General features: G+C 33.5%; 1 protein-coding gene across 1 annotated transcript in view; it reads right to left on the bottom strand.

Annotated features, from left to right (window-relative positions):
* The window catches only part of LOC139503686 (uncharacterized), a 388,876-nt gene that overhangs the window by 150,555 nt on the left and 217,557 nt on the right, over positions 1 to 20,764 (bottom strand). The window contains exons 38-42 of the mRNA XM_071293512.1: positions 15,588 to 15,781; positions 8,432 to 8,601; positions 5,486 to 5,739; positions 4,710 to 4,829; positions 3,513 to 3,721 (exon numbers count right to left, since the gene is read on the bottom strand). Of these exons, the coding sequence (XP_071149613.1) occupies positions 3,513 to 3,721; positions 4,710 to 4,829; positions 5,486 to 5,739; positions 8,432 to 8,601; positions 15,588 to 15,781 (947 nt within the window). The remainder of the gene's footprint in view (positions 1 to 3,512; positions 3,722 to 4,709; positions 4,830 to 5,485; positions 5,740 to 8,431; positions 8,602 to 15,587; positions 15,782 to 20,764) is intronic.

Below are 20,764 nucleotides of genomic sequence, written 5' to 3'. Positions count from 1 at the left end.
ATAGATTAAATAGTTCCATATAGTTCTTGACAACGAATAGTGCAAATCTATTCTCTGATGACTTGCATCGACTGTTGGATTTAGGAGCATATTTTTTGGTAAGTACACTGAATTAGATTCTACCATTTTGCATGTGTGCAAGTTCTTTTAGATCAACATAATAACATAATGAAAACACCTGTAGTATATTTTTCAGTTATAATTATAATGATTAAGTATAAAAACAAGACAAACTGTAACAGTATATGGTGTATTATAATAACTAATAATCCACTGATGAAGTAATTTGGTTATACAATTTAGGATCTGTTGAAATTGGTTGCCAATGAGAAATAGATCCATAAAAGTAAAAATAAAGTGTATCTTTACCGCAATCTGCAGATCAAAACTAAGTTCTAAAGATATGGAATACCAATGAAGACATTTATATACAATAATTATAAAAAAAATATTTTTTAGGACAAAGACTAAAGTTGTTAACCATTATTGTGTTAAGGACATTATTTAAAGAATATCTCTTTATTTATAACAGCAAAATTATTTTTAGGTATCATGGGGAAAAATGAAACTCCAAATAAAATGGATAATGCTGTTCTACAAGATGGATCTACTAAAGCCTGGTGTTTATAAGGGACATTTATAACCTTTATTTCTTGTAAGAAAGGCAGTGCAAACATATACCAATTTTGAAAGTTTTTGCTTGTTTATTGTATTTATTATAATACATCAAATGAATTTGAATTAAAGGTTAAAATGATGGTTTAGTTTTATTGCTTATTACTGACCAGTGCAAGACTCAAAAGACCATACCAAACCGAAAAATACTTGGCACCTAGTTTTTATACCTTCATTATAACAGATACGGTTTAACAGGATATATTGACAAAAGGTTAATTTGAGCAATCCATTTTAAATGGAAATGATGGAAATATTTCCATGGAATTCCATGGAAAAAGAAACTCTATGGAATATATATATCCATGAAATTCCATGGAAAAACATCATGGAAAATATTTCCATGGTCCATGGAAAACGTTTCAGATGGAAATATTATTTCCTTTTTTCTCTTTTTTTATGACATGGTTATTTGGTGAAATAATAAGTCGCTTGTTTGTTTTATCTTCAGGGAATAAAAAAGGGGGAGGGTAATTAATTTGATTCCAAATGGCTTCCAATCTACTGTAGTAACATGCAATAATATTTCTATTGAATTTGTTGCTTCAAAACGTATTGAACAAATGATTCTTTGTGGATTTTTTTGATTTTTTTATTACTTTTAGGGGATTCATTATACTATTAAATGGAGCTGCCAACAGATTGCATGCAGATAATCCAGTTATCTTTACTCTGCATTTACTATCGTTGGAAGTACAGAGACAGCACATTAATTTTACAGAAGGGAAGAGCACTTTACATGTATTCTTTTGCATAAATAACCCAGAGAATCAAAGTGGCAGTGGGGTCTAGTACGTGCAATTTGAATTGGTGCATGCATATCCTGCTGGGGATTTATTTTTGGGATCCCGCTTATTTTCTGGGAATCCCAGTATATTCCAATCAAAATCCCAGTATATTTCCACTGGGATTTACATTGAGGTTCCGCTTCTTTTGCGGGATTTCGAAATTTTATCCAATTTATTTCCACTGGGATTTACATCGGGATCCCGCTTCTTTTACGGGAATCCCGAAATTTTATCCCAGTGGAGTTAGGTGGGATCCCAATTAAAATCCTACAATATCCCAGTAGGATCCAAATTTATTTCCACCATGATTAAAGTCGGGATCCCGCTTCTTTTGCGGGATTCCCGAAATTTTATCCGGTGGAATTAGGTGGGATTCCAATTCAATTGGAATTGGAATCCCATCAAAATTCCAGCCGGAATCCAAGATTTATTTTTTCTTGGGTTTTCAATGGATTTCCATGGAAAACAGGTTTCAATACTCCATGGAATTCCATGCAAAAATATTCCATGGAATTCCTTCGAAGTTTTCCATGATAGATGATGGAACATCTAGGGATAGGCACACTGGTGAATTGTTTTATACTATATGTTGACCTCTAGATGTTGTTTTTATTGGTTTTGTTTGGTGGGCTGCAGTTTCATTAAAATAACCCTTAAAATTCTTTTATTCACTTTTTAGAATTTCGCATTTATTCCTAAAATCAAACTTTTATTTGGGTCAATGATTACAGTTGAATAGAATTTGGAGGCTCATCACCAGCTTTAAAGTTTACTTGTATATACTTATTTCCACTGGATCACAAATTAACACAAAGGTTACTTACATGAGATCCTTCCTGCAAACTGAACTTGTCAGAAAACAAGAAAAATCTTATAAAGCAAAATCTTCTATTTGCTTAGGCCACACCAATTTGATAAATAGTTCTTCGGACATTTGCTCTAAAAAAAAAATGGGGCGAGCGAGCGACATTTTTTTTTGTTTTTTTGACAGGTGAGTGGTCTGCAAGAGGAGCGAGCGATATCTTTTTTTTTTAATGCTAGTTTTATCATATGCAAACAGAATAAGAAGGAAAACCACTGATGTGATGATGCATAAGGCCTGTTATCCCATTTGAATACATTATTCTGACTCTAAGCAAGCAACTGTAGACTCTTTCACCTTGCAGAAGCAAATAAAAAAAAACTTTTTATAATAAATGTGAATTACAAATGGCAATACCAATGAACTTCACAAATGTAAAGAGCATGCAAAACACATGACAATTATTAAATTGATACTTTTAGTTTGTAACTTTTTGATGAACAGCCTTTTTTGACAATGTTTAAGGTTTAATCAAATTCAACCAATGGCTGTTCAAAAAATAAATGTATGGGGGGAGAGAAGGAAGGCACTTTTTATTTGACCCCACCATGCATACATTTGAAATTGGATATTTCATTTAAATGTTCAAGCAATCTTTTTTAAATACCCACCACCCATCAAATTTTAATACAGGCGCCTTCCTCCTCCATACAATCAATTCTGGAAAGGCCCTAAACAAAAGATGGGATTTTCTCATGGTTGAAGAGTTTAGTTGCCTATAATTGCTTACATCTACTTCTTTTGAATTTTGGTGGATAGTTATCTTATTGGCAATAAACCACATCTCCTTATTGTTATATTAAGAGCTGTGCTTGGAAACTAAAAGACAAACAGAAGGATATGTGTTCTCATCAAAACCTGTCTTTGTTTAAATTTAACCAACTCTGCCGTATGTTCTATTTGGCTGCTGAATCCTTCGGGTGTATCCAAACTTGATTTAGGACGTAATATAAGTCATACCATATCAAGCGGTGGCAGGGAGGCTGAAAAGAGGCAGTGTTTAGCACCATTGGCATAACATAAGAGTAATAGTTACAGACAGGTAGATAAAGATTTGTTTGTTGATTGTCATCCAATAAGAACCATTGATACAAAGTAATATAATTTATAACTGATATATCAGACAAATGACAGATGCAAAGTAATGGCAATAGCTTAAAAGCCTTAGTCAGGTTATAACTACTTACTGAATCTCCTGTTCCATTTGTATATGTTGTCCAAGTCACACTGTCATTAGAACTAGTCACATAGAACGATCTCACCCAATTTGGCTGGTCCTCTTGTCCCTGTATTTGTACAGTGTGGATCCAGTAGTCCTCTGTTAAGAATACCTGTATCCACTGACTGGTATCCTGAACAGATGGAACCCATGCTCCAGTCAGACCACCAAAACTTACTGAAAATCAATATTATAACCTTAAGGTGGTATGGGTGTCTTCCTCCATCTTGGATTGTAAGAAACAGAGAACCAAAGGTCCAGATTTTCTATCAAGTTAGTAAAATTTGATGGAGGAATGCAGATATTTAATGTGAATTTTCATTTAAAAGAATCAATTTATAAGAATATAACTTATAAATATTGATATTTTTGCAAATGATGATTATTTTTGGTTGTTCTTAAAAATAAATTAAATTGGCATTTTAAGGGGAGGTAACTCTAAAACAGTGCATTTTCTGAAGGATTTTACATGGAATTTTCCTATTTTGTATTTTAGCGGGAAAAAACGTACGGTGACCCTATCTTTTCTTTTGATATTCTCAAAGCATTGTCTGAAAGCTATCTTTTTCTTAAGTATTTAACAATTCTATCATTTTGTTTAGTTTCTAATCACAAAATTGTGTTTTTTCCTGTATAATCTATACAAAATGTGTCATTTTTGTCACGCCCTGTAGCTTGAGAAAATGCGCTGTGACCTATCATTTTTATAACATTTTTCAACATATATCAATAGATACTACGTTTTGGCAAAGTATGAACAAATTCTATCATTTTTATTTTAGACTCCCATACCACCTTAACTGTGACATCCAGTAGTTTCAACTAGAGCCTCTTAACACTCAGTGTAAAATATCCATAATTTAATGTCTCAACCCATGTGAAAATAAGCAAAGAGCATGAAATGAAGGAATTATTTCTTAATGAGAAGTATTGAAACCATAAAGAGCTTGTTCAATATACATTTATCTAAATTTTGTATCTTTGTTGAAATTAGTGTTCTGATCAGTTTGTCCGAATTTTTTTTTCTAATGAGTTATAATTTAAATTAACTGTCCAATTGTTTCACCTTTCATTGCTATTCAAGGTCAGGAAGTTGGTTTATTTAAATTTGGTCATCTCCAAAGCTGGAGGGTTGACAAGTATGTATAATTTTAATAGTTCTTACCATCGAGAGCTGTCATATTAAGCCTTGCCCGATCACCACCACTGACTTCCATAGCTGATGACGTGGAGATCCAGTCATCCAGAATTGCTCCACTTTGTATGCCTAAAGCATCTCTACACTCTACAAAATATATTATTTGTATAGATGATTGTCATTCTTTTAAGAGAAGAGGAACATATAAGCAATTAAATTATGTTAGATATATAATTAAAGAATTTTGTAAGCTGTGAGAATTGATTAAAACTTATCAGTGTGTGTTACCAAAAGTAAGGTAGCCCTTGTCCTGTTACAAATATTTTCAGACATAAAAGCTAAGAACGGCACTTTTATGATTTTTAAAAATGATTTTACAGACTTTACAACATAATGATGGCTTTATTGGCATCTTTCTGATTTGGTTCATGAGCACCCAAACAATAATTGCTATCATGATATGTTATTTTTTAGAAACAGTGTTCTATTTGTTTATAGTGGATTGGGAAACAAGTTATTGCAACTTATATCAACCCCATTCCACTTTGCGGGTTGGAGTGCTGCCTTTTGACGATATTATAATTAGATTTATGAAAGTTAAATTATCAAAATACTTTTCATTAGATATCAAAGACTCATTTGAGTACTTTAGAACTCGCAAGTATTATGAATGAGTACTCGAGTATTAAATTTCTGATTTTTTGACAAATCTTATTTCAGCCTTTAGAATGAAAATTAATATGCTAGTCTTAAACCTGAAGAATGTGAAATATTTTTTGAGATAAAATATTGTTGTAATTTACCGTATTCATAATAGTAATATCCAGGCACACGAAAAAAAACCTCCCCCGTCATATTATCGACTTTGAGAGAATATAGAATCACTCCATATTCCACATCCATTAGACAAGAATTATCCACTAGGAATGTTATACTAGCAGCTGCTCCTCTAACAGGACTTCCATGGTCTGTAACTATAGCAGTAAAACTCAGGGTTGTATTGGCTGTATATACTTCATTGTACAAGTCATGTGTGGCATTGTAATCTAAAGCTGGACTGAAAAACATATTAAATACATAGTTCATTGTGCAAGTCATGTGTGACATTGTAAACGAAAGCTGCACTAAAAAAGAACGTATTAAATACATAGTTCATTGTACAAGTCATGTGTGACATTGTAAACTAAAGCTGCACTAAAAAAGAACGTATTAAATACATAGTTCATTGTACAAGTCATGTGTGACATTGTAACCTAAAGCTGCACTAAAAAAGAACGTATTAAATACATAGTTCATTGTACAAGTCATGTGTGACATTGTAACCTAAAGGTGCACTAAAAAAAGAACGTATTAAATACATAGTTCATTGTACAAGTCATGTGTGACATTGTAACCTAAAGGTGCACTAAAAAAAAGAACGTATTAAATACTCAGTTCATTGTACAAGTCATGTGTGGGCCGGCATTGTAACCTAAAGCTGGACTGAAAAAAAAGAATATATAAAAAAAACACCTTCTATTGACTGCACTATTGGAGTAGCCTTTGAGCTCAAATGGTAGAGCAGTGGCTTACTTTTCCAAGGGTCCTAGAAATAAACCAATTGAAGCTAGCACAATGGTAATTTTAGAGACTTCGTTGGTAACATTTGCCACACCAACTGAACACATGCTCCTAAGATCCTGTGTTGCTCACCTTGGTCTATCTGTGCATATTAAACAAAAGACACAGATGGATTGATGACAAACTTGTGTTTTGGTGATGTGTTTGTAGATCTTACTGTACTAAACATTCTCGCTACATACAATTATCTCTATCTATAATGGCCCATTAGATACAGAGGAAAATATTTTGTTAAAAATTTACAAAAATTAATAAAGTTTATGAAAATTGTTAAAAATTGACTGTAAAGGGGTCAACTGACCATTTTGGTCATGTTGACTTATTTGTAGATCTAATTACTTTGCAGGACATTATTGCTGTTTACAGTTTATCTCTATCTATAATAATATTCAAGATAATAACCAAAAACGGCAAAATTTCATTAAAAATTACCAATTCAGGGGCAGCAACCCAACAGCCGGTTCTTCGATTCATCTTAAAATTTCAGGGCAGATATATGTTGACTTGATAAACAATTTAACCAATGTCCAATGGCTCAAAATGCTTTGGTTTCAGAGTTATAAGCCAAAATCTACATTTTACCCCTATGTTCTATTTTTAGCCATGGCGGCCATCTTGGTTGGTTGGCCGGGTCACCGCACACATTTTTTTAACTAGATACCTCAATGATGATTGTGGCCAAGTATGGTTAAATTTGGCCCAGTTGTTTCAGAGGAGAAGATTTTTGTAAAAACTTACAAAAATTTATGAAAAATTGGTAAAATTGACTATAAAGGGCAATCATTCCTTAAGGGGTCAATTGACCATTTAGGTAATGTTGACTAATTTGTAGATCTTACTTTGAAAGACATTATTGCTGTGTACAGTTAATCTCTATCTATAATAATATTCAGGATAATAACCCAAAACGGCAAAATTTCATTAAAATTGCCAATTCAGGGGCAGCAACCAAAACCCAGTTGTTCAATTCGTCTGAAAATTTCAGGGCAGATAGATCTTGATTGGATAAACAATATAATCCATGTTAGATTTGCTCTAAATGCTTCGGTTTCAGAGTTTTTAGGCAAAATCTACATTTTACCCATATGTTCTATTTTTAGCCATGACAGCCCTCTTGGTTAGTTGGCCGAGTCACCGGACACATTTTTTCAACAAGATACCCCAATGATGATTGTGGCCAAGTCTGGTTAAATTTGGCCCAGTAGTTTCAGAGGAGAAGATTTTTGTAAAAATTTACAAAAATTTATGAAAAATAGGTAAAATTGACTATAAAGGACAATAACTCCTTAAGGGGTCAACTGACTATTTTTGTCATTTGACTTATTCGTAGATCTTACTTTGCTGAACGTTATTGCTGTTTATAGTTTATCTCTATCTATAATAATTTATCAAGATAATAACCAAAAACTGCAAAATTTCATTAAAATTACCAATTCAGGGGTGGCAACCCAACAATCGTTTGTCCGATTCATCTGAAAAATTCAGGGCAGATAAATCTTTACTTGTTTAACAATTTTACCCCATGTCAGATCTGATCTAAATGCTTTGGTTTCAGAGTTATAAGCCAGAATCTATATTTTACCCCTATGTTCTATTTTTAGCCATGGTAACCATCTTGGTTGGCTTGCCGGGTCATCAGACACATTTTTTAAACGAAATACCCCAATGATGATTCTGGCGAAGTTCGGTTAAATTTGACGAAGTAAATTCAGAGAAGATTTTTGTAAAAGTTAACAGACGACGCAGAACGCAAAGTGATGAGAAAAGCTCACTTGGCCCTTTGGGCCAGGTGAGCTAAAAACTGCTAAAAATGCTTATTATGTTCCTTTTTTGGCCCCTACTTCCTCAACTAGGACCATAACCCTATATCAATTCCAACCTTCCTTTTGTGGTTATAAACCTTGTGTTCAAATTACATAGATTTCTATTTACTTGTACTAAAGTTATTGTGTGGAAACCAAATGTCTTCGTTTGATGCAGACTACAAGTTGATAACAATATACGACCACAAAATTTTTTGCGGTTGTATAAAAAATTTATTATGTTAAATCTTTTTTAATTTATAATGATCTTTTACTTGACTGTTTCTTGTATGTTTTTATGCATGTGTAAATGTTTGATATTTTTACCTGATTGAAATGGATGACAAGGAAAACACCAGCAAACTGTTAAAATCACTGTCAACATCACTAGCAAAAAGCTGTGCAATAGCTGAAAGCTGCATAGATGGAACAGCAATCAAATCAAAATTTGTCTGTGTTAGCTCTGGACAATTGTCATTTACATCTTTAATCTTTATCTATAAACAAAAAAAATATATATTTTGTTTAGAAAAGTTGGAAGTTGGGAGACCATGTGGCTTAGTATGTCTATCCATCCCTGACAGAATCTACAACTAACATAAAGAGGTACAACGTTTCAACAAATGTCATTTCAATTAAATATTTCAGTTTAATTTAATTTCAGATAGCTAACATTATAATTAATCAAATCCTTACATTAAAAGTAAACAAAGGAAAAGAGGGTTACACTGAATGAAAGTTTCAAAACTTTGTCAAGAATAAGACTGAGCATAAAGTCCTTGATTATGAAAGTGATACGACAGAAGACACATCTTGGTTGATGGAGGAGATACCAACTTGTTCCAATTGATGGAGGAGATACCAACCTTAATTATGATGGTTCTAGTTGATGGAGGAGATACCAACCTTAAATGTGATGGTTCCTGTTGATGGAGGAGATACCAACCTTAAATGTGATGGTTCCTGTTGATGGAGGAGATACCAACCTTAAATGTGATGGTTCCTGTTGATGGAGGAGATACCAACCTTAAATGTCATGGTTCCTGTTGATGGAGGAGATACCAACCTTAACTGTGATGATTCCAGCTAATGGAAGAGATACAAACCTTAACTGTGATGATTCCTATTAATGGAGGAGATACCAACCTTAACTGTGATGATTCCAGCTAATGGAAGAGATACCAACCCTAACTGTGATGGTTCCTGTTGATGGAGGAGATACCAACCTTAAATGTCATGGTTCCTGTTGATGGAGGAGATACCAACCTTAACTGTGATGATTCCAGCTAATGGAAGAGATACAAACCTTAACTGTGATGGTTCCTATTAATGGAGGAGATACCAACCCTAATTGTGATAGTTCCAGTTGATTTAGGAGATACCAACCTTAAACAGTGATGGTTCCAGTTGATGGAGGAGATACTAACCTTAATTGTGATGATTCCAGTTGATGGAGGAGATACCAACCTTAACTGTGATGGTTCCTGTTGATGGAGAAGATAGTAACACTAACTGTGATGGTTCCAGTTGATAGAAGAGATACCAACCTTAACTGTGATGGTTCCAGTTGATGGAGGAGATACCAACCCTATCTAGGATGGTTCCTGTTGATTTAAGAGATACCAACATCAACTTTGATGGTTCCAGTTGATGGAAGAGAAACCAACCCTAACTGTGATGGTTCCTGTTGATTTAGGAGATACCAACATAAAATGTGAAGGTTCCAGTTGAAGGAGGAGATACCAACATTAACTGTGATGGTTACTGTTGATGGAGGAGATACCGACTTGTTTCAATTGATGGAGGAGATACCAACCTTAATTATGATGGTTCTAGTTGATGGAGGAGATACCAACCTTAAATGTCATGGTTCCTGTTGATGGAGGAGATACCAACCCTAACTGTGATGGTTCCAGCTAATGGAAGAGATACCAACCTTAACTGTGATGATTCCAGTTGATGGAGGAGATACCAACCTTAAATGTCATGGTTCCTGTTGATGGAGGAGATACCAACCCTAACTGTGATGGTTCCAGCTAATGGAAGAGATACCAACCTTAACTGTGATGATTCCAGTTGATGGAGGAGATACCAACCTTAAATGTCATGGTTCCTGTTGATGGAGGAGATACCAACCCTAACTGTGATGGTTCCAGCTAATGGAAGAGATACCAACCTTAACTGTGATGATTCCAGTTGATGGAGGAGATACCAACCTTAAATGTCATGGTTCCTGTTGATGGAGGAGATACCAACCTTAAATGTGATGATTCCAGCTAATGGAAGAGATACAAACCTTAACTGTGATGGTTCCTATTAATGGAGGAGATACCAACCCTAATTGTGATAGTTCCAGTTGATTTAGGAGATACCAACCTTAAACAGTGATGGTTCCAGTTGATGGAGGAGATACTAACCTTAATTGTGATGATTCCAGTTGATGGAGGAGATACCAACCTTAACTGTGATGGTTCCTGTTGATGGAGAAGATAGTAACACTAACTGTGATGGTTCCAGTTGATAGAAGAGATACCAACCTTAACTGTGATGGTTCCAGTTGATGGAGGAGATACCAACCCTATCTAGGATGGTTCCTGTTGATTTAAGAGATACCAACATCAACTTTGATGGTTCCAGTTGATGGAAGAGATACCAACCCTAACTGTGATGGTTCCTGTTGATTTAGGAGATACCAACATAAAATGTGAAGGTTCCAGTTGATTTAGGAGATACCAACATTAACTGTGATGGTTACTGTTGATGGAGGAGATACCAACTTGTTCCAATTGATGGAGGAGATACCAACCTTAATTATGATGGTTCTAGTTGATGGAGGAGATACCAACCTTAAATGTCATGGTTCCTGTTGATGGAGGAGATACCAACCTTAACTGTGATGATTCCAGCTAATGGAAGAGATACAAACCTTAACTGTGATGGTTCCTATTAATGGAGGAGATACCAACCCTAATTGTGATAGTTCCAGTTGATTTAGGAGATACCAACCTTAAACAGTGATGGTTCCAGTTGATGGAGGAGATACTAACCTTAATTGTGATGATTCCAGTTGATGGAGGAGATACCAACCTTAAATGTCATGGTTCCTGTTGATGGAGGAGATAGTAACACTAACTGTGATGGTTCCAGTTGATAGAAGAGATACCAACCTTAACTGTGATGGTTCCAGTTGACGGAGGAGATACCAACCCTATCTAGGATGGTTCCTGTTGATTTAAGAGATACCAACATCAACTTTGATGGTTCCAGTTGATGGAAGAGATACCAACCCTAACTGTGATGGTTCCTGTTGATTTAGAAGAAACCAACATTAACTTTGATGGTTCCAGTTGATGGATGAGATACCAATCCTTACTGTGATGGTTCCTGTTGATTTAGGAGATACCAACATAAAATGTGAAGGTTCCAGTTGAAGGAGGAGATACCAACCCTAGCTGTGATGGTTCCTGTTGATGGAGGAGATACCAACATAAACAGTGATGGTTCCAGTTGATAGAGGAGATACTAACCTTAACTGTGATGATTCCAGTTGTTAGAGGAAATACCAACCTTAACTGTGATGGTTCCAGTTGATTTAGGAGATACCAACATAAAATGTGATGGTTCCAGTTGATGGAGGAGATACTAATCTTAACTGTGATGGTTCCAGTTGATAGAGGAGATACCAACCTTAACTGTGACGGTTCCTGTGCAAAATATACCTCAGAGGTTTTTTATCGTTCGGCTGCTGTCCTGTTGACATATGTAAAATATCCCCAATATTTAAAGTCTCTGGATAAAAGTGGTGCCATATTCACGGGTGTCATTCGGTTTATCGAGAGAAATGGGCGTGAAAGAATATCTAACGGCGGTCAAGTATTGAGAGACGATCGTGAAAGTTCTGGTAACGGATCGTGAAAGAAATTTAATCGAGAAGACATATGAAAGGTCAGTAAATATTCTAATTTAATTAATTACACAGACACATTTACGACAAAATAAAACTGTCTGTCAAAATGGTTCAACATTATGATCAGTATGTCAGAATATCCAGTTTCAAAAGTACACAGTTATTACAAAACGACAAAAGGCAGATTGCTTCTCGACATTTCAATGACATAAAAAATGTAAACAAACACGATTTTTTCACAAATTCGACTAGATAAACTACCTTTATCAAAATAAGGGCATTGTATTTGAATTAATTAAACAGTTCTCATAGTTATTTCGTATAAATATAATCTGAAACTTGGTTAATAAAGAACTATTCACACAAAATTGATTTTTTGGATCGTGAAAGATCACGTACCGCATTTTTGAAGATCGTGAAAAGGATCGTGAAAGATCTGATGCTAGTTTTATAAATTGACCATCAACCCACTTTTTCATGGTATCGTATCAATATTTCTGACCTGACACTACGTACTTTTTATTGCTTAATTCATTAGAATTTAATATGCAATGATCCCAGGTAAACCCTCATCAGAGGTCGACCTTTATATATTTATTTCGTATCTAGTATCATAGATAGATGTGTGACTGTTTCATAACAGTTTTTTTAATTTATTAACTACACGTGCATATATGTCTACGTTGTAGCTAGTCTTTTTACAGACTCTAGATACGAAATAAATATATAAAGGTCGACCTCTGATGAGGGTTTACCTGGGATTATTCCCGAAAGAACCCGAAACATTGCATATTAAATTCTAATGAATTAAGCAATAAAAAGTACGTAGTGTCAGGTCAGAAATATTGATACCATACCATGAATAAGTGGGTTTATGGTCAATTTATAAAACTATTTCATGGATGAAGATTCATTTTAGAGGGTCAAGTCCGTATCGAAGATTCGTTAAGTTTAGGATAACTGTCTGTTGTTATGATTGTGAGTTGTATATTTTCGACTTGTGCAAGGTTTCAACTAACATTGAACTCATTATCATGCATCATTCGGCAATGTTTGTTTTATGTTGTTTGGCCTTTTGAATATATACATGTATGCAATAGCGACAATATGTTTCGTGTATGGTGTACATGTCTGTCTTCATGTTTCTTATATGACCATGATGACTTCAAATTTGTTTGATTTATTAAATGATAGAAAGATGTCTATGTCTGGCTGTCGGTCAGGGTTCATATACTTTTGACCTTATGTTTCGAATTAATTGGCTAAGCACAACTTTTACATTTGTCAGTTTCTAAGGCACTGTAAAGATCGGAACACATTAATTTGGTGTACGGGATATTTGTAGAGATCTGTATGGCATGGTTCATCTGACCTTGACCTTTTTTATGAAACATTGATAATCTTAAGCGCATTTGACACTTCTAGTAAAACCCTTTATATTATAGACGTTCAACAAATATACTATCATAAGTAAAGCAATCAAGACATTACAGCATTTGCGCTTTGGTATTCTATAATATGTACTATAAAGTTAAATCAATCCTTATCTGCGTTGTTTATAAAGAACTTAAAAAGTTCTGTTGCACAAAATGTTGGTTATCGTTCAATCCAATATTACACATGAAATGTGCTGTTTTTGCTATGATTTTTTGTTTGATGGATAACATTTTGGTTTAAACGTTGCATATCCATATTATTGGCTAACTAGTGTTTGTGTGCTTGAAGTGCACTAGACCGATTCAAAGAGAATCGTTCACACTTATTTAGACACGTTATTAGTTTTTTTTTTTTTAACTTTCGAGGTTAAGTGTTGAATAGAAAAAAAAAGATAATAGCTTTAATGTTCATCCTTATCAAAATAGTTACAGGCTTCAACCACTTGCAGATTTATTAAATGGTAAAAGAAATACTGATTTCTGATTACTAGTATAAAGTCTGGTCACGCATTTTCTTTCACGATCGAAAAAATACGTTGCCTGATCTTTCACGATCAAGTTTGATGGAAATTCAAGAAATTCAAGGTTTTCATAAACAAATTAACGCTTTTAATGGAAGAGCATACTTTAATTTTATTGTACTATCAGATAGACCAAAGATTAAATTTCAAATATATCATGATATTCTGAAATATGACCATTATAGGTACACAAAGCGTGTTATTTGTAATTAATTTCATAGACACGCATTGCGCCTTTTGTGTTTTTTTCAAAAAGTACTTCATATTTTCTTTATCTTCTTTCACAGTTATGTTGAGGAAGATATACCATTTTGACAGACATATTTTTTTGTTCGGATTTGTTCCGCGTTTTGAAAATTTAGCGATTTTTTCAAAGATTCTGAACTAAAATGTACATTAAATGCCTTTCACGATCCGTTACCAGAACTTTCACGATCGTCTCTCAATACTTGACCGCCGTTAGATATTCTTTCACGCCCATTTCTCTCGATAAACCGAATGACACCCGTGATATTGCCTATTATTTTTATTTCTAAAACGTGATTTGTATGTAGAAATAAGAAGATGAGGTATGATTGCCAAATGAGACATCTTTCCAACAAAGACATAATCTAGTAAAGTAAGTCCTGTTGATGGAGAAGATACCAACCTCAACTGTGAAAGTTCCTGTCGATGGAGGAGATACCAACCCTAATTGTGATGGTTCCAGTTCATTTAGGAGTTACCAACATAAACAGTGAAGGTTCCTGTTGATAGAAGAGACAACAACCTTAACTTTGATGGTTCCTGTTGATGGACGAGATACCAACTCTAACTGTGATGGTTTCAGTTGATTTAGGAGATACCAACCTTAACTGTGATGGTTCCTGTTGACGGAGGAGAAACCAACCCTAACTGTGATGGTTTCAGTTGATTTAGGAGATACCATCCTTAACTGTGATGGTTCCAGTTGATTTAGGAGATACCATCCTTAACTGTGAGGGTTCCAGTTGATTTAGGAGATACCAACATAAACAATGATGGTTCCTGTTGATGGAAGAGATACCAACCTTAAAGTTGATGGAGGAGATACCAACCATATGTGATGGTTTCAGTTGATTTAGGAGATACCAACCTTAACTGTGATGGTTCCTATTGATGGAGGAGATACCAACCTTAACTGTGATAGTTCCTGTTGATGTAAGAGATACCATCCTTAACTGTGATGGTTCCAGTTGATTTAGGAGATACCATCCTTAACTGTGAGGGTTCCAGTTGATTTAGGAGATACCAACATAAACAATGATGGTTCCTGTTGATGGAAGAGATATCAACCTTAAAGTTGATGGAGGAGATACCAACCATATGTGATGGTTTCAGTTGATTTAGGAGATACCAACCTTAACTGTGATGGTTCCTATTGATGGAGGAGATACCAACCTTAACTGTGATAGTTCCTGTTGATGTAAGAGATACCAACCTTAACTGTGATGGTTCCAGTTGATTTAAGAGATACCAACCTTAAATGTGATGGTTCCAGTTGATGGAAGAGATACCAACCTTAACTGTGATAGTTCCTGTTGATGGAGGAGATACCAACCTTAACTGTGATGGTTCCAGTTGATGGAATAGATACCAACCTTAACAGTGATGGTTCCAGTTGAAGGAGGAGTTTTCACGTTATCTTCCACTTGAATAACAACAGTATACAGTGTTACAACCTCATAGTCCAAGGAGAGATCCAATGTAAACAATGCAGTCTGTGTATTTATATTGAAAGTTTCAACAGTAGGATCATTTCCTTCTGGTGTAATAGTAGAGGGAGAACCACATTCTGAAATTAATGCAAATGTCAATAACTGTTAAATACTTAGTATTTTTCATACAAATTAAAGAACCTATGGTAAAACCCAGTTCACATACACCACCTAAACCATATATATCTGTTTATTTAGGTATGATTTGTTTTTTCTCTGATGATTTCATATAGATTATGTCTTTATATTATTTACTCCTTGTCATTGTGATAGTCAGACCTTCACCCTAATGAACTTAACTCCAACAGGGATCTTTCTTTCGTTATTTGCAACCACATATCAAAATATGGTGTAAATATGCTGTAACAGAATAAGCATAGTCCAATAGCTGCAACAAAGAGTTCTGAGTTGTTGAATCAAAGTGATAGTTGTAAAGTTTGGTCAACTACAAATATAGCAAGCTGTATCTTACTATATATATATAGATGAGAATTTAAGCTTTTGGCCAAATGATTGTTAAACAGAGGTCAGTGGTTCTTTGCACCCCCCCCCCCCCCCCCCCCCAACCTATTTTCTCATTTTTCAAATTCTGTTTTGGAAAGCTACTTATTATGTTAAAACATTCCCTGAGGTTTGAAGTTTGTTTGGATGAACTTCAAAACCACTAAAATGAGGTGAGGGTGGTTAACTTTCTGTTATTTCTCAAATATTGTAATTATTACCGGTATTCATTTAGCAGGTGATTTTACAACAAATTTTTATTTTTTAGTGCCTGTGCCAATTTGTTTATTCAATGGTCATGAGAACTGTTTTTGCTTTAAAAAAAAATCCACGCTATTAAATTTAAGAAACAATGGCCAAAAAACGTTATGTTTCCTTCTTTTGACGTTTTTGATGCTTTTTTTACCCCCTAACCTCATCCATTTTCTGAAATTAATGGTTTTTAAGTTCATCCAAACAAACTTCAAACCTAAGGGAATATTTTAACGTGATAAGTAGCTTTTCAAAACAAAATTTAAACAAGAATGTGTCCATAGTACACGGATGCCCCACTCGCACTATCATTTTCTATGTTCAGTGGACCGTGAAATTGGGGTCAAAATTATAATTTGGAATTATAATTAGAAAGATCATATTATAGGGAACATGTGTACTAAGTTTCAAGTTGATGTAACTTTAACTTCATCAAAAACTACCTTGACCAAAAACTTTAACATGAACTGCGCACTATCATTTTCTATGTTCAGTGGACCATGAAATTGGGGTCAAAACTTTAATTTGGCATTAAAATTAGAAAGATCATATCATGGGGAACAGGTGTACTAAGTTTCAAGTTGATTGGACTTCAACTTCTTCAAAAACTACCTTGACCAAAAACTTTAACCTTGAAGCGAACGGACGGACGGACGGACGCACGGACGAACGGAGGCACAGACCAGAAAACATAATGCCCCTCTACTATCGTAGGTGGGGCATAAAAATGAGAAAATAGGGGTGGGGGGGGGGGGGGCAAAAACTGGTCTTATCGTACCTTGTCCTTTAAAAAGTAAAATTTTCAAAATATCTTTTCCTGCATGTTAAATACATACAAACTACTTATTTAAGTATTATTACTATGTAAAAGATTTATAATAGCTAGAAATTTTGAAATTGGAGGTGTAAATGGGATGGATGGGGTGGGTTCAATATACCGTAGCAGGGGGTTCAAAATACCATGGTTAAGAAAAAATTTTAAAACATCTTTTCAAGCATGGAAAATATATGCAAACTACTTGTTGGAGTATATTAATTACTATGTAAAGGAATTGCTAGAATTCTTGAAATTAAAGACCAAACACCCTATTCAGTTCCACCAGTGATTTTTCCTTAAAATTTTGTGAGAAGGAATATCATGGTTTGAGGAACAAAATGTGATGAAAAAAAATCTCAGTTTCATGGTTTCCCGAATACTAACATGATATTTGCTTGTTATCTAAACTCTAAAAAAAAAAATACCAATACATATATCAAACCTACAAGCATAATTCTTGTTTCACAGAAAGAAGCACAGACGGTCTTCTTTATAGCATTATGTTTCCCCACTAAGACGAGTGTAAACAAATTATTCCATCTACTCTAGTTTGTGAATTCATTAATTCTGAATATTTAAAATATAACGAAATTAAAATTATAGGTATACTATATGAATTAAAGTTTTTGATTCTAAAACGATCTGCATCCATTTAACCAATCATAAAACACGATCCCAGTTTTTATTACCTTACATGTTTTGATTAAACGAGACAGTAAATATGATATACCAAAAGTTTTTAATTCAAAAATTAATTTAGAATCTAAGAAATTTCAATTTTTTCGGCATTGTAGCTTTATAAAAGTGAGAAATTTGTGTTGGATATTATTCTTGGAGCAGTTGTTTTAGTCATAAATTACATTTACAACAATTAAGTGTTAAACACCGTAAATTTTGATTTTAATTCACATTCAATAAGTATTAATTTTATTAATATTTTTTGCTTTACAGCTAATTTCCTAATGCTTGTAGAGTAAAACTTTGGTTGACTTGCTTTGTTTTATAAATGTTTATTCAAGCTTTGTAATTAAAATTGACATCTTCATATATAGGTATGAAAATCTGATTATATATGATATTTAAAATCAATTGGACGTTATCCCAATATAATTATACAAAATATACATACAAAGCAAGAAAGCTAACCAAAGTCTTGCTATACATGCATTAGGAAATTAGCTGTTAGCTTCAGTGAGATTAGGTGAAATCTTTATCATTTCTCCTTAAGACAATTTGAAATGAAACGAGTTACAAACGACATTGTAGCTTTATCATAATGTTATTTTTATTATAAATTATGTCAATTAAGCAGTATATATAAAATTTAACTTCAGTGCAAGATCGGACATTATTTTACGAGAATCATCCAGATATAAGCTAATCTCAACATGCATACGTTGCCAGTATATTATAATTTCTAGAAATTATAATTGTTTATTGGCCTGACCTTTTGAATACTCAATTTTAAAAATTACATAAGTTCATATTCTAAGCGTAAGGAATTCAAATTTTCCAGTGTAAAGTTACGCAGGCGTACGACATTTGCGCCGATTTAAAATAAACAAATTGGATCTTTAATTTGCGCCGATTTGATTCCTTCAATAGCGTCTATCTTATTTTTTATCACTAGCCTCGATACTATATTTGCTATACGAGTAAATACATGTATATGCAGTAAACTTAGAATGTAAACTAGTAATATATATATATATATATGTAAACAGTGTTCCCTTTATGCTTTAAGATAATTTTGGTCATATTGATCGAGAACTTCGTTTTGACACGAGAAAGAAAAAGATGGACTTCGTTGTTGGCAAGTTCCACAAGTATAGAAAAGATGAAATGACAAGAAAGGAATATATCAGACGTGTGGCATATAAATACTCGGCAAGAACAGATAACAGATCATTGTTTTACGTTTTTAGGGATTTTATTGCATGTATTGGTGTGCTTTGAAATAATTCATAACATATGTTCAACTGGCTGAAAGAGGTTTATATATGTTGTGTACAAGTTATCATTTTGTACAAATTATAATTTGTACAAAAATATTGTACAAATTATAATTTGTATTTTGACTTTGTACAAATTATAATTTGTACAAAACGTGCCTGTACAAATTACAATTTGTACAAAATTTGACCAAAATTCACTTATAACTTGTACAACAGTTATAAATATGAATTTTGGTGAAAAATGCATTGATTCACACGATAGAATTGTAATTGACTGACCACACACTAAACTTAATTAACAAAATACAAAAGGCAGATTGATCTTCGAAATTTTTGAGAGAAAAAAAGTAAACAAATAGGATTTTTATACAAATTTTTAATACATAAACTACTTTTTCTTAAAAAAAAGGAGATCATTCAATAGTACTGCTTGATTAGTTCTTATCGTTATTTTGAGGATTTTTGTTTTATTTAGAAAGTTTCCAAAAACGATTATATTTGTAAAATTTGATATTTTGTATCATGGCGTGAAAGATCGTGTATAGCATTTTGATGATCGTGAAAAGGATCTCAAAAGATATGTTGCCACTTATTCGTTATTTCAAAAAGTCTATGAAAACAATCAAATCTTTCTTTAAACAAGTTATAGTTTATATTTGTAATTGGTACATCAAAAGATTGGATGTATATGACTTATTCAGCTTCACTTTTGTTTGTGAAAAGGTTGATGGTTCAATGCCATTTGGGTCTGATGATTTTATAATACTACACCAACTATAAAATAAAAGTCTGTCTGTCTGTTCTGCATACGTTTAATGTTGTTTTTTTCAAGCTTAGATTGTCTCAACTGATTTCCGTTAAGTTTGATATTTATAAAACAAAGATCCTTGTTGAAAAAAAAAACATTGATAAAAAAACGGCAGAAAAACAACTGACATATTCCTGACTTTAGCATAGTCATATTCCTTAACCAAATAGGGTGTTTAATCTCGCTTTCTTTCTTGGATATTTATTTGTCTAAAAGTCCAACTGAAGCAGTGAAATACACATGTTTATTCACAGCAACGGTTCTTGAGCTTCAACGTTCGCTATGTGAAGCAGTTTAAATGCCAGTAAAACAGGTCGTCATCGATTTGAGAGTGAAAAGATGGTTTGTAATACCTGATTCCATAAATCACTAGATCAACTGCTCAAACGAATGATAAAGAACTAATATTTGATTTGTAACTTAGGTGTACTGTGTGGTCATTTTATAGCATTTCAATAATGTGTGTGTATTGATGCTTTTTTCACCAAAATCCATATGATAAATAATTGTACAAGTTATAAGTGAATTTTTGTCCATTTTTGTACAAATTGTAATTTGTACAAGCACTTTTTGTACAAATTACAATTTGTACAAAGTCAAAATACAAATTATAATTTGTACAATATTTTTGTACAAATTATAATTTGTACAAATTATAATTTGTACAAAATGATAACTTGTACACAACATATATAAAGAAATAACTTTCACCTATAATTTACCTGTA

This window comes from Mytilus edulis, chromosome 14, assembly GCF_963676685.1.
Source record: "Mytilus edulis chromosome 14, xbMytEdul2.2, whole genome shotgun sequence".
Lineage (NCBI taxonomy): Eukaryota > Metazoa > Mollusca > Bivalvia > Mytilida > Mytilidae > Mytilus > Mytilus edulis.
Note: the sequence above shows the minus strand (reverse complement) of the source record. Positions and strands in the feature narration are given on the sequence as shown.